We start from the raw sequence: 24,115 nt of genomic DNA, 5'->3' as shown, positions 1-24,115 counted from the left end.
GAATCCTAAACAGCTACGTACTCCCTTATATGAGTCCACTACGCACTGCTTGAAATATTGTCTTTGCACCCTTTCTAGTGCACTATGTATTATCTATTATGTTATTTGACATACAGCCTTACTTGTGTCGTGTCAAAATATAGTCCGGAAAATTGAAGTAACGATCAGGCTGTACATTCATAATCTTTAGTCATTAAACGGGGAATTAAAAATTACCAAAGCTTAACAGATGGGTTTTAATAATTAATATGTGTTAAATAATTAATCGTACTTCAAAAGTAACAACATATTTATTAATGTAAGCAGGAACTATTCCGTGTTCTTATGGACTTTCAGGAAGGAAAACGCGGAGGCACAGTCATCACCGCATTGGGGTCATACTGTATTTGTAGGCTAATGTAGTTAGCCTAGCCGTAAACATGTCCAGTTTTACCAGATCTGCCCAGGTAATTCATTTCATTGATGTCCAGCTTTAATATAATGGTATTTTTTTTCCTAAAAATGTGTACATGTTAAAATGTTAATACCAGGGCGATGTCGTACACATCGAGAGCATGAAATAGTAAGCTCAGTATTGGTGGTGTTCTAATTTGACATACTACTTAGTACCCTAGTTAACCTCGTTAAGCTTTTGTCATGCTGTTATTTACTTTTATCCTGCCTAACCAGCCTACGACATAACAGGACAGGCGATATACTGATTAAAGGGGCCAGATGGCTTAAAGGGGGGCCAGTGATAGCTCAGTGGTTAAGGTACTGGACTAGTAAACAGAAGGTTGCCGGTTCAAGCCCCACCACCACCAAGTTGCCACTGTTGGGTCCCTGAGCAAGGCCCTTAACCCTTAATTGCTCATTGTGTAAGTCGCTTTGGATAAAAAGCGTCTGCTGAAAATGTAAATGTAAAAGTATCACCTTAAATCACATAATCTCTTCTGGAGGATTTAAAAGAATACTGTCATGTTCAACATAGGGCTGGGCGATACTGCAAAAAAAAAAAAAAAAAAAAAATATCGATTTTTTTTGTTTTGTTTTTGTATGATGCAATTGAAAAAAAAGACTCAATTTTTTTGCATTTTAATGTAAAAGACTGCAGAAGTGCAAGAATAGTAACAACACCACCTTTAATTATCCTTTCAATGAACTCAAACTTTATAACAATAACAATATAACAATAATTAACAATAATTTAAACAAAATAGACATCTTAATTAGCTATATCCTTTATAAGAAAAGCTCACAAACAACTCACTTTAAATAATGTGCAGCATAACCTTCTTCCATTAAGAAAAGTGCAAAACCACAAAAAGTTCTTTATAGGTTTTTTAAAAGGAACACAGGCCTGTTTACTGTTTCCACCAATGAAGTGAGTCTGTATCAGTATCTACACTAGAGGACATCAAGTAAGCACTCAGCTCAGCTTACTGATTTTGTCCTTTTGTGACTGTGGGGTGGATGGAGGTAGCAAGTTCTGCTTTTTATTTCTGAATCTAACTATTACTGTGTATGACACTTGTTATCTTCCGTTACTGTTTTTGCTGTTTTGGTTTTCGCTGCCTGTCTGTTTATCCTCTGGTTTGGGACTCTGCCTGATTTTGTACACTGTTTTTGCCCTTTTTGATATTAAACTTTCCTTGATTTATATTCCGCGAGCGTCTGGTCAGTTTCTGCCTCGTGACATGTTGGTATTTTAATTAAAATATAAAGTATGTAAACAATCGTGATTGTCACATTTCTAACATCGGGTGAAAACATTCATTCTAATTAATCGTGAAAATCGCCCAGCCCTAGTTCAACCATGGAGCTCTCAAAATATTTCTTCTATAGATGTTGCTTTCTAGGAGATTAAAACCCTGTTTTGAGTGTTGTGCTGTCAGATTAATTAATTAATCATTTATTTATTAGGATTTTAATGTCATGTTTTACACTTTGGTTACATTCATGACAGGAGATGTAGTTACTCATTACACAAGATTCATCAGTTCAAGTTTTTAATGTCAAACTCACCCATGGACAATCTTCAATTCACCTCACTTGCACTTCTTTGGACTGTGCGAGGAAACCGGAGCTCCTGGAGGAAACCCATGCAGACACGGGGAGAACATGCAAACTTTACGCAGAAAGTACCCGGACCTGGGAATCGGACCCAGTTCCTTCTTGCTGTGAGGCGACAGTGCTATCTACTGAGCCGTTGCAGAGTCAGATTATTACACGCTTTGCTTTGGGTCACTTGGTGCTTCTGTTCTATTACAATAACAGCAAACTGATCATCTGCTATTAGTAATATAGAATGTAAAAAAGGATTGTTAAGTTTTCATATTGAAAAAGTGTAGACCACTAGTGGATGCTATATAAGAAGAGGAATGTTTTTATACATCTACAGGTGTACAGTACAATTAAATTATTTCTTCACATATCCCAGCTTGTTAGGAAGCAGGGGTCAGAGTGCAGGGTCAGCCATTGTATGGTGGCCCTGGAGCTGAGAGGGTTAAGGGACCTTGCTCAAAGACCCAACAGTGGCTGCATGGCAGAGCTGGGATTCAAACTCTCATCCTTTCAATTAATAGCCCAAAGCTCTACCCACTAAGCTACCACTGTCCCATATATTAATCGTAATGCTGTTTTCATGTTTAAGTGTGATTTATTTTTCTTTGTTTTTACAGCAATGGGCGACATTTGCAAGATCCTGGTACTTAATAGATGCCCGAATGCAGCCTCCTGGTAAGATTGCTGTAATGTGCTCAGTGCGACTTCAGGGGAAACACAAGCCTATCTACCATGCACTAAGTGAGTACACAACCAGACTTTTTAATACCTTCTACACTACTATTACGTGCCCCTTATTTTTAAAAATACAGATACGAGATTTACATGTAGTGTAATTTTAATTAATTAATTAATTTGTGTATTTATTACTTTTGATTCATTTTTTTAGAAACTGTATTCTTGGAAAATTCTTGGTATTTGTTTCATCTCGTAAACCTTTATTCAACTGACATATCTACAGAGAAATTGCTTTTATTTATCAGAAGTTACAGAGCAAAGTTACAGGGCAAAGATACAGAGCTCTTTTGACTTATGGATGTCTTTCAAACACGGTGTCAGGCCATCAGTAAGCATTACAGACTCACCCAGTGTTTTAAGGGTGTTTTAAAGCAGCTGATTTACCATCTGCATGTTTTTTGGAGGTGCCTATCTGTTTGGACATGGGAAAGAACAGGCAACTTACAGACAGTGGCCAGGAGCGCGGGTTAAACCCAGATTCCCAGGACCCTGGAGCTATGTTGCACCTACTGGTTTGCTGTCCACTAGTTCAAATAATGTTTTAGATCTAACTGCGCTTTTATTTAGGTTGGATAGATGTCTTTAAATAGAGTCTTTAATTATTTTTTTGTGCATTTTAGGCTAAACGTATTTACATGTAACTGCTAAGCGCAGAATTGACCAGCAGGTGGTGCTAGAGGAAAGATCTTCTAGCTTCACTTCTAATGCATCTTCGCAGAGAACCACATTTCACCTGCTGCTGCTGACTGATCCTAATGTTTAGAGCGTTTTATAATAATAAATGATTTATTTATACTGACTTATATGTGCTGTAGAGTGTTTAGATAGTTTTGTTATGCACACAGTAGTATCATTGCTGCAGAATTGTGGTTGTACATGCAAATAGGTTCAATGTTTTTTTTTGTATTTGTGCACTTATTACAATAAACTATACCTAATACAATGGATGAATCTAATACAATGGATGAATCAGGGGTGATTAGGCCAGGAGGATGGCTTGGTCCAGTCATGTTACACCAACTAGCTCTAGTGATCAAATGGATTTTTTGTGGGACCAAAAAGCAGGAACAAAAATAACCAAAAAAGTAGGTATTTGCAGTTATAATCAAAGATGCAGTAGATTTAGAAAGTATTCAGACCCCTTGACTTTTGTGCACATTTTTGTGGTGTGGATTTGATTTTGATTGAATATTATTGCCATTTCTACCCATCAATTGACCCATAATCACAGATAATGACAAAGTAAAAGAATGTTGTTGGTTTTTTTTAGAATAAAGTGTATTAAACATCAAAAACTGAAATCCCTTATTCACAAAAATATTGCTTGTGGTCATGAGGATCATGTTTACTTTGATTCGGATGTGTTTTAAGATTCAATTGGAGTTTCACCTGTTAAGTCGATTGCAAATAACGCACCTGGGTCTGTAAGGGCCCAAAATGTACAATTTAATCTGTTTAATCTGTGTCTAGTTTGTGTTCATCTGAGAGGAGTGTTATATTGGATGTTTGTTTGTTTGTTTATTAGGATTTTAACGTCATGTTTTACACTTTGGTTACATTCATGACAGGAACGATAGTTACAAGTTCACAAGGTTATATCGAACACAGTCTTGGACAATTTTGTATCTCCAGTTCACCTCACTTGCATGTCTTTGGACTGTGGGAGGAAACCGGAGCACCGGGAGGAAATGGGGAGAACATGCAAACTCCGCACAGAAAGGACCCGGACCGCCTGACCTTGGGATCAAAACCAGGACCTTCTTGCTGTGAGGTGACAGTGCTACCCACTTAGTCACCGTGCCGCCCTATATTGGATATAGAAGTAAATGTAATTATAATGCAGTTCAATGCTGATTGTTCACTGTGTAACTGACATTCTTGGGGCAGCACAGTGGCTGGGTGGGTAGCACTGCCGCCTCACAGCAAGAAGGTCCTAGGTTTGATTCTCAGATATAGCAGTTTGGGTCCTTTTTGTCTGAAGTTTGTATGTTCTCCCCGTGTCTGTGTGCCTCCTCGTGTCAGTCCAAAGCCTGCAAGTGAGGTAAATTGGAGATACAATATTGTCCATGACTGTGTTTGACATTAAAAACTTAAACTGAGGAATCTTGTGTAATGAGTAACTACTGTTCCTGTCATAAATGTAACCAAAGTGTAAAACATGACGTTACAATCCTAAATACTTTGCTTATTGTCAGTTTGAGAGCAAAGTCTTTGCATGGCACACCTGTTTTGAATAATAACTGTCAGTTTGAACCAGGGATATTTAAGTTGTTTATGGCTCTGAAGCTTTGGATTCAGACTAGCACTTCAACAATGTTATACCATCTAATGTATTTCAGCAAATATTCACAACAGTAAAGGCTGAAGAAGTTGTTTGGAGTAACACTTCCTTCTCTCTTGAGAATTTCCCAGCAGTTCATGGTGACCGAGTGCTTCTTTACCGGCGAGCAACCCTCAGGAGAACGGTGTTGAGTGCAGCAAGTGTGGATATCGAATAATAATCATGTGTTTGGTCGCTGCTTCTGTTTTTCAGGCGACATTGGAGATCACGTGGTGGTCATGAACACCAGACAGATTGCGTTCTCGGGAAATAAATGGGAACAGAAGGTCTACTCATCACACACGGGGTAAAAAGAGCACTTTACAATGCACACAGCGTACACATCCAGAGGAAATCACTTTTTTTCCCCCTAAGCCTTTATTTAAATTAAGCACCCCCCTGGGTAACACTTCTATATAAAACTGTAATTAGAAATTGTTATTTCCTTAGCTTGTCTTGTTCTAATGCTGCTCTTTATTAATGCTAGGAGTCCTTTGTTTGTTCTCACAGATACCCTGGTGGATTTAAACAGCTCACAGCGGCCCAGATGCATCAAAAAGACCCCACTGCTGTAAGTATTTGACACATTTAATTTAATTCAGATCTGTTTCGTGGTGCTTAATGTCGCAAAGCGGTTTTACACAAATGTATGTCTTGTCTTTGACTTTATGCTACGTTTACGACAAACAAAGTATGACAGTAGTTGTAGAGTGCCTTCCAACCTTGCCTCAACGTGGGGGTTTGTGTCCATAAAAGAACTGGCCATGGTCATTTATTTAAGTCAGTTTTTTCTTAGTAAAGACAAAAAAGGAAATTAAATCCAGATTTAATGTTAATCATGTGAATGTCAACGGTTTATTGAACAGTGGTAGCTCAGTGGTTGAAGTACTGGACTAGTGATCAGTTGCTGGTTTAAGCCCCCCCCACCACCACCACCACGCCACTGTTGGCCCCCTGAGCAAGGCTCTTAACCCTCAATTGCTTGCACTCTACCCATTAAAAAACTTTTAGACGCTTCGAATTAAAGCGTCTGCTAAAATACTGTAAATATAAATATATTGGAATAAATCATGTTTGTTTAGCGCTCAGGTGTCATTTTGGACCATAATTCTTTACAAATTTTAACAAGCTTCTCCAGGTTATTTAGGGAGTGTTTGGTGTACAGCAGTAGGGTCAGTGTATTTTATCCTTAAAAATGGTCCAAAATGGTCATTTTCTATTGGGTAAAATGATCTGGTAAAATGATAGCCATCATAACATTATGACCACTGGCAGGTGAAGTGAATAACACCGATTATCTCTTCATCACGGCACCAGTTAGTGGGGGGGGGGGGGGGGGGGGGTATATATTAAGTACATATTTAGCAGCAAGTGAACATTTTATCCTCAAAGTTGATGTTAGAAGCAGGAAAAATAGACAAGCGTGAGGATTTAAAAGAGTGCCAAATTGTGACGGCTAGACGACTGGGTCAGAGCATCTCCAAAACTGCAGCTCTTGTGGGGTGTTCCCAGTCTGCAGTGGTCAGTATCTATCAAAAGTGATCCAAGGAAGGAACAGTGGTAAACCGGCAACCAAGGCTCATCGATGTACGTGGGGAGCGAAGGCTGGCCCGTGTGGTCTGATCCAACAGATGAGCTGTAGCTCAAATTGCTGAAGAACTTAATGCTGGTTCTGATAGAAAGGTGTCAGAATACACAGTGCATCACAGTTTGTTGCGTATGGGGCAGCAAAAGGGGGACCAACACAATATTAGGAAGGTGGTCATAATGTTATGCCTGATCGGTGTATGGCTCAACCAAGTACCAAATAAGAAAGCCCTTAATAATTTTCCAAATGATGTGAAGATTTCTTTCCTACAACTCTTCTTTGAAGTCTATTCCGGTGTAACACCTATGATACAGTCGATTCATTAACATTGCCTCCTGCCGTTCTAAACTAAACTCTGAGGTACTTTTAGAGACTTTGTCCAGGTCTAAGGTTCTCTGAGGTTAGACTCGATAGACAGTCTCCACTGTAGTAATAGACCCCAAAGACGGGCTGTTTTTTCTTGACATTGAAAACGGCTAATTCACAAATTTATTTTAACCCCTCAGTTTTCCTCCCAATCTACATGTATCTTTTCACCTGCACGAGGCAGGTTCATATGTTGGATAGCATTGCACACAGAGAGTCACACCTTTTGCAGCTTTTGTGGATCATGGACCGAATCTCTTTTAGATGCCTCTTGTTTTCTTTGTTTTTTGGTCCAGACCACTGGCCACAGCATTCGTCCCTCAACACCTTAATTTTCTTTGAATGATTTTGGTATTAATCATATTTATTTAAAATAATTGCAACACTTTTTAATGCATTGGTGTAAAAATCCCATTCATAAAAGAGATTCTTTATATAAGCTGGCAGTAGAAAACATTTTCCTTGTTCTCACATTCATTGCACTAAAATGTGATTCTATCCATCACAAACACCTCGTCTGAATGGAGAGGGGTTTTTTTGTTTCTGGATCTTGCTGTGCGGTGTCTCACCTCTCTAACGTCTCCTCTTTCTTACCTTGACCGTTTCACCTTGCTCTGCATGATCACGTTGTGGTTTGTTATTCAGACTCCAGACATGCAGGAGCACAGCTTAACATCTGCATTAGTATGCTATCACAACCAGGGTGGCTTTCTCCTGTTTCATTCAAGATTTTGAGTTTAGTAATAATAGCAAGTGTTAAATTCCTTTAAAATGCAGTTAGAAAAGGTTAAATGAATCACAAAGAATATATATATAATATTAAAAATTAAACATATTTAATACAAATTATTAAAATATAACAAATTGGCTGCTCAGGTGGCGCGGCGGTGAAAACACACGCTGAAACCAGAGCTGGGATCTCGAATACATCGTATTTAGTCATAACTGCCGGCTGGGCTTAACAGCCACATGAACAACTGTTGGCCTGTAACATCTGAAATTTCCCCTCGGGGATCAATAAAGTATTCTGATTCTGATTCTGATATAGGGGCGGGGCATTAAGCCGGATAGGGACTCTCTCATAACTAATGCAACTACGACCTCTGCTGGCTGGTTGATGGTGCCTTCACAGAGGCGGGGAAAAGAGCCTGGATCAGGGTGTGTCTCTTTGTACACAGAGCTGATCCGCAGCTGATCTCGTCTAGTGTAGGTGAAAAGATGCATACGGCTGCTGCCCACGTGCCAGAGGGGGCGTGTGTCAGTTGCGAAGCTCCTCAGTCAGCAGTGGAGGGTAGTATCGGTGGAGCTAAAGCGTAATGCAGTCAGGGTAATTGGATACGTCTAGATTAGGGAAGAAAAGAGAAAAAAATATATATAAAAAATTTAATGTAAGTAAAGGTGTAGTATTCTACTACTTGTTACACTGGATCAGATGAGAGAGAGGAAAAAAAAATCAATGTGTAGAGACTCGTAGCGTAGATTTGAACTCACCATACAAATTTTCTAAAATAATAGGACATTTTGTAAAGTGCATTAAAAATAACAATCTGTGATTTGTGATTCTCTCTAGTTTTAATTGTTAAAAGTAGAAAGAAAAGATTATTTTTCCATTATTTTCACTGACTTACAATTATATTTACCCCTGTGTTCCATCAGCTTTTCTATTAATTACACTTTTTAATCATTTATAAATTGTGGACACTAATTATTGCAGTTTTGCAGATTTTTTTGCCCATTTTAGCTTGATAAAAGGCATCAGCTGCTCAAAAGTTGTCTGCTGTTGTCTGATTCTTTACTGACCTGATTGGCCATACATTTTCATTAGGAGACCGATTTGGACTGCAGGCAGGCCAGTCAAGCACGCACACTCAGTGTTTTCAAAGCCAAGCTGTTTGACGAGTGCAATGCGGATCAGAACTGTGTACGGAGAGACACACCCCGACAGCACTCTTTTTCTCGTCTCTGTGCAGGCGCCATCAATCAGCCAGCAGAGGTCGTAATTGCATTAGCTATGAGAGTCCCTATCCGGCTTAAATATCTGAACAACAGGCCAATCGTTGTCCATGTGACTGCTCAGCCCAGCCGGCAGGCAGAACTGAGACCGAGAACTGAGACTTGTGTTTTTACTGCTGCGCCACCTGAGCGGCAGGCCCGGCATTGTCTTGATAAAATAAACCTAGACCTCTACTAGGATACACTGCTAGAAAAATTATTTGCCCCCTTTTCAATTTCTTCTATCTTTGCATATTTGACACTCTTATAGACATGTAATGCCTTTGAATGACTTAAATGTTTCAGATCATTTTTAATAAAGCCCTAAATGCTTTTTATTTCATTTATTGTCAATTCTCTTACAAAGATTTAAAGAACGTGGTAAGCCATGACCCATCTTTATAAGACTGAACGTTTAGCGGGTCCTCCTTTTATACAAAGCTGAATCTCTTATTTTGGACACAATATAAGAAAATAATTGGAAAGGACAATTATGCTGGGAACAGTTGAAGGTAAAAGAGAGAGAGGACGGCCAGCAGCAAGATGAATGGATACAATTAGAGGAACAACGTCTGAGCCATTAAGAAGACTGAAGACCCGAACTGAAGACAGAATGTTCTGGAGAAACACAATCCACATGATAGCCAGGAGTCAGAATTGACTTGACGGCACTTTGTATTCACCTGAGGGGGCAGCACAGTGACCCAGCCGGTCGTAGCTTTAGGGTAGCTGAAGGGTACTGGTGGCCTTCACTTACTGTCTGTGTGAAGTTTGGCGTGGGTAACGTCATCTCCATTCACACAGGATCATTCAGTGACTCATTGTGTCTGGTATATGAGGTCATTGTTATCCTGCTTTAAAGAAAAGCTTTATTAAATGGATTAAATGATCACTCAGAAGAACTATGTATTGATTTGCAATGACTCTTCCATCTATGGGACGAGTGGATGAAACCAAGCCAGCAAAATCATCCCCATAGCATAAACCGAACCCAGGACCTCAGAACTGTACAGGTCCAGTTTTTAAGCCTGTACTGTTTTCCTGGTGTTCACAATAAATAACACAAAACAGAAGCCAGATCAACAGTGTTTATGACTGAAGCTCCTGCCATCTGTGTCCCACTCAGAATTATTGTACATGCCACATAGCATGGTAGGATGTTCCAGTTTAATGAATATGTAAATTGGAACACCCATCTCAAAGCGACACTGTATTGTCTTAATTAAGTAAACATGCTATTACTTGTCTTTTACATTCATTGTGCTTTTTTAAGGTTTTAGTTTAAGGTTTCTTCTAAATAATTAGGAAGATTTCTTCTTGTGACTGTAACATCAGGAGTTTTGAATCTGGATTTCTGTAAAGCTGCTTTACAACAGTGTTAACTGTTACAATTGCTATTCAGATCATTTCGACTTTTTAAATCAAATCCAGATCTGAAAGACCAAATCAAATATGAGTTACTGTTAATGCAAAGCAAACGTTCTATATTGCTTTAAAACAAAACCTGCAGGAAGTTTTAATTGCCGAGGAAGAAGGACTGCACTGGTCCTCTCTGCAGCGCTGCTTCTACAAACATAATCTGCATATAAGAAAGAGGAAACATTTTTACTGCATAATGTTCTAAATGTGTAAAGTACTGACACATGCAAAATCACTTTCCTTCAATAAGTGAAAGAAAACTTTTAGAACCAAGTGCTGATTTAGCTAAAAGCATCTGCAGTAAATCAGGAAAACAACAGGATATCATTTTAAGAAAGGCACACCATGGCAGCATTTAAGGATTAAGTTCTACAGTTTATACTTTGGGTTGTGAGCTGCCAGTGGATGAGGAAGAATAACTGTACAGGCACTCAATAGAAACGAATGTCCAACAGTTAGTGAAGAAACTAAAGCAAGTCAATGTTCCAAACCATCTCAGATTTACCATTACTGAGAACCAGTGTTAGATATCTGAAGTGCTTTTATTAAGTCCACAAACCTCTATTTAACCTCTACAAGTATTCTGTATGGATGAATTGGAAGACATTCCTAATTTGGGAATACAACACATTTTAGCTGCTACAAGAAATTTATAAAGGCTTTTATTTCTGTCAAAGATGGAAGTACCAACTGAGGTTGGCCAAAATTCTGCACATTTTTGACTGTTTTGTTTGTTTTTTAATGTGGAACAAAAAGCAATTGTGTGGGCGCAGTGGTAAGACATGCCAGTACACCAGAGCTGACACCTCAAACTCGTGAGTTCGAATCTCAGCTCTGCTATTGGCAGGCTGGGCGCCTACACGGACAATGTGATTGGCTCGTTCACCAGGGTTGGATTGCTTCTATTTTTTTTAAATTATTTTTTTTAAGTTGTTTTCTTGATTTTATTTAACATTTTCTAATTTTTCTACACTTTACATTTTAAAACATTTCTATTTTTTTTATAAATATATATTTTTTCTATTTTGCGGATTTTGTAACTACTGTGCCCGAGCAGTCACAAAAGCATTTCACTGCCAGTTGTGCTGTGTATGACTGTGTATGTGACAAATAAACTTAGATTTTTGATTTGATTTCTAATAATATAAATAAAGACAAATAATATTTTATATATAAATAATATAAATAAAGACTTAATATTCTATATACAGTGTATCACAAAAGTGAGTACACCCCTCACATTTCTGCAGATATTTAAGTATATCTTTTCATGGGACAACACTGACAAAATGACACTTTGACACAATGAAAAGTAGTCTGTGTGCAGCTTATATAACAGTGTAAATTTATTCTTCCCTCAAAATAACTCAATATACAGCCATTAATGTCTAAACCACCGGCAACAAAAGTGAGTACACCCCTAAGAGACTACACCCCTAAATGTCCAAATTGAGCACTGCTCGTCATTTTCCCTCCAAAATGTCATGTGACTCGCTAGTGTTACTAGGTCTCGGGTGTGCATAGGGAGCAGGTGTGTTCAATTTAGTAGTACAGCTCTCACACTCTCTCATACTGGTCACTGAAAGTTCCAACATGGCACCTCATGGCAAAGAACTCTCTGAGGATCTTAAAAGACGAATTGTTGCGCTACATGAAGATGGCCAAGGCTACAAGAAGATTGCCAACACCCTGAAACTGAGCTGCAGCACAGTGGCCAAGATCATCCAGCGTTTTAAAAGAGCAGGGTCCACTCAAAACAGACCTCGCGTTGGTCGTCCAAAGAAGCTGAGTGCACGTGCTCAGCGTCACATCCAACTGCTGTCATTGAAAGATAGGAGCAGGAGTGCTGTCAGCATTGCTGCAGAGATTGAAAAGGTGGGGGGTCAGCCTGTCAGTGCTCAGACCATACGCCGCACACTACATCAAATTGGTCTGCATGGCTGTCACAGAAGGAAGCCTCTTCTGAAGTCTCTACACAAGAAAGCCCGCAAACAGTTTGCTGAAGACATGTCAACAAAGGACATGGATTACTGGAACCATGTCCTATGGTCTGATGAGACCAAGATTAATTTGTTTGGTTCAGATGGTCTCAAGCATGTGTGGTGGCAATCAGGTGAGGAGTACAAAGATGTGTGTCATGCCTACAGTCAAGCATGGTGGTGGGAATGCCATGGTCTGGGGCTGCATGAGTGCAGCAGGTGTTGGGGAGTTACATTTCATTGAGGGACACATGAACTCCAATATGTACTGTGAAATACTGAAGCAGAGCATGATCCCCTCCCTCCGGAAACTGGGTCGCAGGGCAGTGTTCCAGCATGATAATGACCCCAAACACACCTCCAAGACGACCACTGCTTTATTGAAGAGGCTGAGGGTAAAGGTGATGGACTGGCCAAGCATGTCTCCAGACCTAAACCCAATAGAACATCTTTGGGGCATCCTCAAGCGGAAGGTGGAGGAGCGCAAAGTCTCGAATATCCGCCAGCTCCGTGATGTCGTCATGGAGGAGTGGAAAAGCATTCCAGTGGCAACCTGTGAAGCTCTGGTAAACTCCATGCCCAGGAGAGTTAAGGCAGTTCTGGGAAATAATGGTGGCCACACAAAATATTGACACTTCAGGAACTTTCACTAAGGGGTGTACTCACTTTTGTTGCCGGTGGTTTAGACATTAATGGCTGTATATTGAGTTATTTTGAGGGAAGAATAAATTTACACTGTTATATAAGCTGCACACAGACTACTTTTCATTGTGTCAAAGTGTCATTTTGTCAGTGTTGTCCCATGAAAAGATATACTTAAATATCTGCAGAAATGTGAGGGGTGTACTCACTTTTGTGATACACTGTATATATATGTAAATAATATAAATAGAGACATATTATATATATTCAAATAATATAAATAAAGTCAAATAATATTATATATTATATATATATATATATATATATATATATATATATATATATATATATATATATATATATATATATAGATATACCTGTGTATATATATATATATATATATATATATATATATATATATATATATATATATATATATATATATATATATATATAAAAAGAAATATAATATTAGCTATAAATATATATAATGGAACAATTACAAATACTTTTTGTTTCTATTAGAATTTTACCTACATGTCCCAACATTTTTGGAATTGAGTTTGTACAACACCGGTGGTGATGATAGCCAACAGCAGCTACTGACTTTTCCAAATGATTGTGGCTAATAGATCAATTGGTTGAAAAGGATCCATCTTTCTCCTCAGTATTCTGGCTCATTCTCAGCCATTTACCAGACTACCGCCCGAGCTGAGCTGAGTTATTCAGGCTGAGGGAGAATCTGTCATTGAATAATTGTGGATAATGATTAGAGAAAGGCGACACCTTCCTCAAAACGGCGAGGAGCGATCTCATTCCCCAGACAGCACACATCCATCATACATCCAGCCGGCCATGAGGAGAGGAAGGCAGATGAATGTGATGGAGGGTGGTGATGAGAGGAAGATGGTGTTGTTTCTCTGGCTCTGAGGGCTGAGCTCTTTCTGTTTGCATGAGGAAAGTGTTGGGTAATGGCTGTCCGCCTCAGAGCTCCACCAGCAAGGTGAAATATGCAAAGCACGTCATTTCTCTGTACTAGCTGAAGAGTAAGTGAACGCTGAAGTGCTGTCTGTATAAAACTCCACAAGATTCATTCGGCTTCTGCTCACGGGGGCAGAACCCGATCATGACCCAGCCATTATTCCAGATGTAAACAATCTAGCTTTTCAGCTTTCAGCCCAGTCCACCTCTTCCTGTCTACAGCCAACTGCCAAGAACTTCAGATCTGTTGTTTCTCACGGTGATGTTATAGCAAGGTGGGCGGAGGTGGACAACAGGCTCAGTGTACTGACCTTGGACAGACATACTGTGGTGGCCAATCCACCATCCTGCTGAGTCATTTCTAAAGTTTGACCTTTGCTGCTTCTGTCTCTGCACAGATCGTTAAACTGGCCGTGTATGGAATGCTCCCCAAAAACCTAAAGCGGAGGACCATGATGCAGCGGCTGCACTTCTTCCCTGATGATGTAAGTACTAATTTACACTGACCAGGCATAACATTATAAACACAGGTGAAGTGAAAAACACTGATTATCATGGCACCTGTTAGTGGGTGGGATATATTAGGCAGCAAGTGAACATTTTATCCTCAAAGTTGATGTTAGAAGCAGGAAAAATAAACAAGCGTGAGGATTTGAGCGAGTTTGACAAGGACCAAACTGTGATGGCTAGACGACTGGGTCAGAGCATCTCCAAAACTGCAGCTCTTGTGGGGTGTTCCCGGTCTGCAGTGGTCAGTATCTATCAAAAGTGGTATACCGCGGTATACCGGCGACAGGGTCATGGGTGGCCAAGGCTCACTGATGCACGTTGGGAGCGAAGGCTGGCCCGTGTGGTCTGATCCAACAGACGAGCTCCTGTAGCTCAGATTGGTGAAGAAGTTAATGCTGGTTCTGATAGAAAGGTGTCAGAATACACAGAGCATCACAGTTGCAGGGCTGTTTTGGCAGCAAAAGGAGGACCAACACAATATTAGGAAGGTGGTCATAATGTTATGCCCAATTGTACTTACAATATACAAAAAACCATGTACAATAATAGGTTTTTTTAGATCTGTGGCCAAAATTATGTGGACGACCCTTCTAATTATTGAGTTCAAGTGTTTTAGCCAGACCCATTGCTTACAGGTTCATAAAATCAACATTGTTATGTTTTACACTCTTTGGTTACATTCATGAGAGAAACAGTAGTTACTCATTACACAAGATTCATCAGTTCAAGTCTTTAATATCAAACACAGTCATGGACAATTTGGCATCTCCAATTCACCTTACTTGCACGTCTTTGTACTGTGGGAGGAAACCCACGTAGACACGAGGAGAACATGCAAACCACGCAGAAAGGACCCGAATTCCCACCTGGGGATCGAACCCAGGACCTTCTCTGATTTAGCATGGTCAATTTGTCTTCCCCTGCTGTGGATTATTGCTGCTCACATGCCCTCCGACGTGTGCACAGTCCTAGCGGACCCCTTCTTTACGCCTCGGTCTGCTAACCACAGCGTTTGAAGACCCCACCCACTTAGTGTGGTAATTTCCCCACCCAGCAGATACGGTGGGCAATTTGTGTCTGCTAGATGGTGCACAGCTGACCGGTAGCAACCGGGCGTGTTCAGAATCTCGGCGCTGGTGTGCTAGCAGAATATCCCGCTGCGCCACCTGGGCGACCATACGTCAAATTGTTTAGAGAAATGCCGCAGATTTTTTTAGCTTGTTTTGGAATAAAACAGACAAACGTGCCTCCGTCACTACTATTTTTAAGGGTCTTGCAGGGATCAAATTCTAAATGTGTTTATTTTCACACAATACATTCAAGTTTGTCACTGAAAACACTGGAACTCTTTTCTTTATACTTTTATCAGTTGATTAAAGGATTAAGAGAATAGGAAAATAATCTTATTTCTGCATTTTACAAAATGTCCCAACATTTCTGAAAATGGGGTTTGTAATTACTACATGGAATTAGAAGGCCATCACATTAGAGAAGTTCCTACGTTATCCTACTAATCGTTGATATCTTTGATTCTTAGTAAACGTTCAGAAAACCCACAATAAATGTAAAAATAATTCAGAAGTTTTAATCATGTCACAGAAAAACAGCAGCTGTAGAAATTTCAGGTCGTGAGTGATTTCTCTGTTTTCTGTTTTCAGGCCATTCCAGACGACATCTTGAACAATCTGACAGAGGAGCTGGCACAGCCCCGGGCCATTCCACGCAAACTCAGCGAGTACACACAGGAGGAGCGCGACTCCTTCCCCCTGCTCTGGACCCCGTCAGTAGCCTCTTCCTTCCATTTCATTCTGTTTGATTTTCTTTTCTTTCTGTTTTGTTTTTGCTCCTGTTGTCCTTGAGTCAGCGTGGGGTTAGATTTCTGGCTGAGATGAGCTGTTTAGGTGCCAGAGCTTTCAGGCAAGAGAGAAGAGAGAAAAAAATGCAATCAAAGGATCAGAAAGATCCAGAGCTGAATAATTGATCTGTAAAGCTGGTCTGATAGGTCCTCCCTCTATATGCTGCACACAACAGTTTGTGGCAACAGTTTGGGTAAGGGCCCTTCCTGTTCCAGCATGAACGACTGTACTCCTGTAAACAAAGCACTATGGAGACACTGGGTCTGTCTGAAAACCTAGTGATCTCTACATTGACGCATTTACGTCATCATACAGTTGAGAAGAAGGCATGTCTAAATTCTTAGATTTCTTAACATGCTGCCTTCTAAGATTCTTCAATTCTAAGTGATAATCTGTAGGGATGTAACGATACACTCTACCCACGATGCAATGCGATTCACGATACTGGGTTCACGATATGATTTTTTTTCCAGATTTTTTAAACTGGAATTGAAGACAAATTATGACAAAGTTTCCCTTTATTATTTCTCTTAAAAAAATAAAAAAAAAATACTGTTTTTGTGATTATCTTTTATTTACCTAAATAACAAATGTCCTTTTATTTCTGAGGTAGGTACAAACTATGCAAAACAATTTTGATTTAAGCCCAATTTGGCTGAAAAACCCCGAATTTGGCAACCAGGCGTATAGCACCAGTGACGTCAACCAGGCGAGGTGAATAGCGCCAGTGCCCTCTGCTGTTTAAAGTGAATATTGATTCATTTTACATGTCAAATCGATTTAAATTGTGGAATTTTTAAATCAGTTATTGACTGTCTTGTGGTGCATCCCTAATAATCTGACTAAATAATGAGGGAGCAGGCGATGCTTCCTTATCAGTGAAGGCAATCCCAGCATCCACCCAAAAACTGCTACAATTCTTAAAAGCAATAGGGCTTAAAAACACCATATAAGATTTACCCCCCTCATCTACACCCTCATAATTAACCATTACAACACCCTAATCCATATAAAGTCTTTTCATGAACTCTTTTGAAGGTGCATATCAATCCCCACTTTTTTAAGGATGGAAACTTTCATTTAGCCATGATAATAACCATAGCAGCAGACATGTTGTTAAGAAACAAACAAACAAACCGGTTCGCTCTAAAATATGCTGGTGGTAGCATCATGTCATGGGAATGCTTTTTGGAAGCAGTGACAGACTGTCTGGTTAGTATTGATAGAACAATAAATAGCACAAAATGGACAATACTTGGATGAATTTAGCATAATGCTAATACGAACTACTTCCCAAAGTTCTAATCAAAGCACAGTTCAGTTGAACAGGGTTAGCGGAGTGAGCTCATTCAGTGGCAGCTTTTCATGTTATCTGACAAAAGTAGTCATTTTGGGACGCGGCTCATGTTGGACGCTCCTGCTTCTGGTGTGTAATGGAAAAGTGGTGTAAGACTGTGTATTGTCCAGCAGCTGATGTCTTCTCATCCTGTCCTCTGAGTGCACTCTGTGAAGTGTTCACACTTTGCTGCTTTATAACATCACTACCTTTATATAATAACTACTGAGCCTCAAACGCTATGAGAATGAGAGACTTGATTTTTTTTTTACTTAAGCAGTCCTAGTTTTTACCTCGCAGCCATAAAAATAAAATTATAAAATGTACCTATAAAATAAACACAATATACACAGATCAGCCATAACATTAAAACCACCTCCTTGTTTCTATCACACTGTCTATTTTATCAGCTCCACTTACCGTATAGAATCACTTTGTAGTTCTACAATTACTGACTGTAGTCCACCTGTTTCTCTGCATGCTTTGTTAGCCCCCTTTCATGCTGTTCTTCAATGGTCAGGACTCTCACAGGACCACCACAAGAGTAGGTATTATTTAGGTGGTGGATCATTCTCAGCACTGCAGTGACACTGACATGGTGGTGGTGTGTTAGTGTGTGTTGTGCTGGTATGAGTGGATCAGACACAGCAGCGCTGCTGGAGTTTTTAAACACCTCACTGTCACTGCTGGACTGAGAATAGTCCACCAACCAAAAATATTCAGCCAACAGCGCCCCGTGGGCAGCGTCCTGTGACCACTGATGAAGGTCTAGAAGATGACCAACTCAAACAGCAGCAATAGATGAGCGATCGTCTCTGACTTTACATCTACAGGGTGGATCAACTAGGTAGGAGTGTTTAATAGAGTGGACAGTGAGTGGACACAGTATTTAAAAACTCCAGCCACGCTGCTGTTTGTCACTGCAGTGCTGAGAATGATCCACCACCTAAATGATACCTGCTCTGTGGTGGTATGTAGAGAAATAGATGGACTACAGTCAGTAATTGTAGAACTACAAAGCAGGAAAAATGGACAGTGGGTGTAGAAGCAAGGAGGTGGTTTTAATGTTATGGCTGATCAGTGTATGTTAAACATAGCTTTAAAATCCAAACAAACTTAACCAGTCCTCAGCATGTTTTGAGTTATTATCTGAAGCCTGATGGACATTTAAATAAGATCAGATGGGTGAAAGACATTTCTCTCTCTCTGCAGCCTTTTAAAACGAGACGATGGCTGTGCGGCAGAGCCGATGATTTAATATTTCTGAGCATTATAGGGAACGTGAGGTTCCATGCTGAACTTATATTAAATGAGCACAGCGCAGGGCGATAGAAATAAAAACCTGCTGTGCTGCACTCTTATGACTTTCTGATTTAGATGCAACAGAAACCTCATTAAGTAAACGAATCTGAACATAAAGACTGAAACCCATCTGAGAGGACGTCCACTCGCTAAGACACCAAGCTTTTCACGTTCTGATGCTGTAATTTCACTCCTGCTGATGTTATTGGGCCGTCAAAAGCCGAGCGATACACAAATGCGGTGTTAGCAGATGGACTTTATCAAAATTCAACAGGCCAGATGGTGAAATTCTAGATTTCTAGATTTCTAGGGTGTAGATTTAAAGAAATCCTACAATAACAATTTTTGTGAGAGATGGAGAGAAAAAATCCATCATGCTGATGTAGTGAAGTGATGCTGTCAGTAGTTCTTGCTGGTGTGGGATGTGAGCATTGATTTCCAATTCAGCATTAAATATCGACTCTGCATCATCAGCTCATCAGTAGTGCTTGTATTATCTAGTAATAATCTGTTTTGTATTCCATCCTAAGATTTGCAGCCACAGCTCAGTATGACGCACAATATTTTAAATAATAAGCAAATAAAACTTTTAGTGAGGCCATATTTGACTGTATGGTTTGTATATGACCATTATGAATGTTCACACTATTATAGGGTATTATTACACATAGGGCTGGGCGATATATCGCAGATATCAATATACATCGATCAGGAATAACATTATTACCACCTCCTTGTTTCTAAACTCACTGTCCATTTTATCAGCTCCACTTACCATATAGAAGCACTTTGTTGTTCTACGATTACTGAATGTAGTCCATCTGTTTTTCTGCATGCTTTTTTATCCGCCTTTCATGCTGTTCTTCAATGGTCAGGACCACCACAGAGCAGGTATTATTTAGGTGGTGGATCATTCTCAGCACTGCAGTGACACTGACATGGTGGTGGTGTGTTAGTGTGTGTTGTGCTGGTATGAGTGGATCAGACACAGCAGCGCTGCTGGAGTTTTTAAATACCGTGTCCACTCACTGTCCACTCTATTAGACACGCCTACCTAGTTGGTCCACATTGTAGATGTAAAGTCAGAGACGATCGCTCATCTATTGCTGCTGTTTGAGTTGGTCATCTTCTAGACCTTCATCAGTGGTCACAGGAAGCTGCCCACGGGGCACTTTTGGCTGGATATTTGTGGTTGCTGGACTATTCTCAGTACAGCAGTGACAGTGAGGTGTTTAAAAACTCCATCAGCATTGATGTGTCTGATCCACTCATACCAGCACAACACACACTAACACACCACCACCATGTCATTGTCACTGCAGTGCTGAGAATCATCCACCACCTAAATAATACCTGCTCTGTAGTGGTCCTGTGAGGGTCCTGACCATTTGAAGTACAGGGTGAAAGTAGGTTAAAAAAGTATTTAGAGAAACAGATGGACTACAGTCAGTAATTGTAGAACTACAAAGTGTTTCTATATGGTAAGTGGAGCTGGCTGATCAGTGTATATCTTGCATTTTAAATATGAAAATATAACGAATCTTGAGGGAGAATGCTACACTATTATGGTACTGACAGCTTGTTTGGGGGTCAGCTTTTTAGCTACAGTAATACTGCTGTACTTCCCACCAGCTTCAACAGTAACAGAACTTCTCAGCTTTAATTTAAATAATCCTTTGAACATTTAAAACGTATTAATTATCCGACATTGACCACAGCGTTTTTGTAAACTTTTTGTGCTGGGACTGACCCCCGCCCCGATTGAGGAGAGCGACCTCACACACGCCCCCTCCGACACGTGAGCAGTAGCCGACTGCATCTTTTCACCTGCACGAGGCGAGTTCATATGCCGATCAGCCCCATGCACGGAGAGACACACCCTGATCAGCATTATTCCTCAACTCTGTGCAGATGCCATTAATCAGCCGGCAGAGGTCATAATTGCATCAGTTGTGAGTTCCCTATCTGGCTTATCCCACCCTGGATGAACAACAAGCCAATCGTTGTTTATGTAGCCGCCTAGCCCAGCAGGATGGCAGAGCTGAGATTCGATATGATGTATTCGAAATCCCAGCATAATTTACCGCTGTGCCACCTGAGCGGCACTTTTCTTGTTTCCTAACTTGTTTATCAGCAGAAGCAGGATCAGGATTTTCAGTAATATAACACAAAAAAAAGAAACTGAGGTGGCTATTAATGCACTTTTGCACAGTGAGGCCTGTACCGATGGCTGAGTAAAGCGATGAAGTCATTTTCTGACATTCATTGGTCAGCTACTCTTTCTGAAGCTGAATAATATCAGATATTTGATTATAATTCACTGTGTTGGCCGCTTAGGATTGATGGGAAACATTACGTCCCCTGTCTCTGCCCCTGTTTATTTAGTGTGATGGACAACCTATGATTAAGATCTAGATCTTCCAGCGACAAGGAGCAGCATGATTCATAACTGGCAAGAACTAAAAGAAAAGTAGATTTTATTATGACAGTGTTCTGGCTACCGGGTCATATGCAGTTCTTTTCATTTCCTGTTTTATGTTAATGAATGCTTCTGCTATTGTGTATTGTGAGAGTGAATAAGTCACCCTTCATGTTTTTGTTTTTCTTCTCTGTCTACAGGCCAGAGGACTACATAATGAAGTGAGATCATCCCGGTCTGATCCAGCATCTATTACTGCTGCTCTTCTTCTGTTCATGATTTTTCATTCGTTTCTTTATTATAAATTATATGTTGTGTTAAAAAAGTCAATTAAAAAGTGTTGTGATTTTTGCACAACAATAATGTATAAATGTATAATGTATAAATAAGAGCCGGTCAGGTGGTGCAAGCGGTAAGGTAGGCTAGCACACCAGAGTTGGGGTTTCAGATACATCGTATCGAATCTCAGCTCTGCCTTCCGACTGGGCGGCTGCATGAACAACGATTGGCTGTTGTTCATAGGGTTAGGGGTAAAAAAAGTCGGATCATAGGTCCTCATAACTGGTATAAAAAGATATACACCGTTAAGTCACATTATTATGACCTAACAATGTGTCCTTATTTCGACGGCTGTGGCAGCGTTCTGGTCTGGGGAATGTTTTTGTGGCATCTCTGGGCCCATGCATCCATGTGCAAGGTACTCTCAACTGATTTGGGTATGAATCCATTCTTGCAGTTCACGTACACCAATACATGCTGATTGTTTTCCCTGGGGTGGATGGGATCCTCCAGGCAAGACGATGTGGCATGTCACATGGCTGAAAATGTCAGACATTTGTTGGAAGAGCATGACCAAGACTTCCAAGTACTACCCTGGCCCCCTAATTCCCCAGACTTGAACCCAATTAAGCATCTGTGGGACCTCAATCGTCATGTTTTCTCTGTGGATCCTCCCCCACATACCCTCTAGCAGCTGTGGGATGCACTGCAGATACCTGTGACAACCTACCATGACCATATTGAGTCACTCCCAGTCTGTCTCTCCGTGCTGCACACGTCGGATACTCTGGATTTTAGCTGGTGGTCATAATAATGTCTCTACAGTGTATTAAGAGGTAATTTGTTGGTACCCATTTGTCTGGTGACTTCCTGTGACACATGTGAAGCCATCGACTGCATCTTTACACCAGCAGGCAGTACTTCTGAAAAATTCATAGCATGTCATGTACTAAGGACCAGCCTACCATCTCTGGATTCTTCTGCTGATCCTGATGACACCTCAACCAGGCTGTAAAAAGTGCTGTTTTAATGACAAGGAAGTTTTATTTTACAAGTAAATGTTATTCCTGCTGATCTCACAACACTCGTCAACCCTCATTATCCCATAAACACTTACCATTGTCAGGGTGGTGGAGTTGATCAGGCTGTACCAATTCAGATCAATGCAGCTGCTGTGGTTTCCACCCTACTGCTTCTCTTTCTGAGCCTCTCTCACTATTTTCTTTCTCTTTCTCCCCACCACTTTCAGGGTCCACACATTCCACTGGCTCGTACTCTGCTCTTAAGAGGGCTTGTTACTTTAGCCTCTTGTATTTGTTGGCCTCTTATACTCGGTTCCCAGGATCAGTTTCTACCATTAATATTTGCTTTGCACTGTCAGTCCAGTTTGTTTAAAAATCATTTTTAAACCCCAGTGGTCCATGTTTATTTACAAATCCCATTTTCAGAAAAGTTGAGACACTCTAAAAATGTAATAAAGACTAAAAACTTTGATTTTTTAACTTACAAATAAAATTACTTGAATTTTATGTTTAATTGATAAAAGGACAAAGAAAACATTTTCTGTTTTCACTGACAAAACAGTAAATTGTGACTCCTGCAACAAACTTATAAAAGGTTCATAAAAGGAGCATCCACCAAAAGATTAGTCTACAAGCCAGGAAATGTGTGTCGCATTATAAAGAGGAGAATCAGTCAACAGGGATACCCCAGCAGCGGAAGACAAATTGACTACACTAAATTGGGAGAAAATGCATGAATAAAATAGAAGAAAAAAAATCATTTTTTGAACATTAAAAATGTGTTAATTATCTGACATTGACAACAGTCTTTTTGTGAACTGTTATAACTTTGCTGTAGAGTCTACAAGCCAGGAAATGTGTGTCGCATTATAAAGAGGAGAATCAGTCAACAGTGGCCACAGACTGCTAAGCAGCTCAAACCTTTATACAGCAAGAATGGGCAAAAATTCCACTTGCAAAACTGCAACAATTAATCTCCTTTAATTCCCTTTAATTCTCAATTAATTCCCTGATAATTAAGAAGTATAACTATAAGAAAGGATAATGTGACCCAGGGGTAAATCTGCCTCTCAGCTTTGTTGAGTGTGTTGCAGGTATTAATTCCTAAATTTGTTTATATTTAACAAATAGAATTAAGTTAATCATTGAAAACACTAAAACTCTTTGTCCTTTTGGCTGTTAAATAAAGGTTCAAGTGAATAAACAAATTACAGCTAGTAGTTTTTAATGCAGGGGTGGCACAGTGGCTCGTGGGTAGCACTGTCACCTCACAACAAGAAGGTCCTGGGTTCGATCCCCAGGCGAGGCGGTCCGGGTCCTTTC

General features: G+C 40.0%; 1 protein-coding gene across 1 annotated transcript; it reads left to right on the top strand.

The window, feature by feature from the left end:
- Positions 1–336: 336 nt before the first annotated feature.
- On the top strand, positions 337–22,852 carry mrpl13 (mitochondrial ribosomal protein L13). Its single transcript, XM_062992552.1, has 7 exons — positions 337–446; positions 2,661–2,784; positions 5,315–5,408; positions 5,612–5,672; positions 14,467–14,553; positions 16,237–16,358; positions 21,692–22,852. The coding sequence occupies exons 1-7, from the start codon at positions 420–422 to the stop codon at positions 21,714–21,716; spliced, it is 540 nt and encodes a 179-aa protein (XP_062848622.1). The 5' UTR covers positions 337–419; the 3' UTR covers positions 21,717–22,852.
- The last annotated feature ends 1,263 nt before the right edge of the window (positions 22,853–24,115 follow it).

Source organism: Trichomycterus rosablanca, chromosome 3 (assembly GCF_030014385.1).
Source record: "Trichomycterus rosablanca isolate fTriRos1 chromosome 3, fTriRos1.hap1, whole genome shotgun sequence".
In the NCBI taxonomy this organism is placed as follows: Eukaryota; Metazoa; Chordata; class Actinopteri; order Siluriformes; family Trichomycteridae; genus Trichomycterus; species Trichomycterus rosablanca.
This window is presented reverse-complemented; position numbering and strand designations above follow the sequence as displayed.

Bases quoted from the DNA above. Each gene is read 5' to 3' on its own strand.
- mrpl13 (XM_062992552.1), top strand. From the start codon at position 420: ATGTCCAGTTTTACCAGATCTGCCCAG. The intron at 2,785-5,314 runs GTGAGTACACAA...TCTGTTTTTCAG, and splicing joins GCCTATCTACCATGCACTAA to GCGACATTGGAGATCACGTG. The intron at 5,673-14,466 runs GTAAGTATTTGA...GTCTCTGCACAG, and splicing joins ATCAAAAAGACCCCACTGCT to ATCGTTAAACTGGCCGTGTA.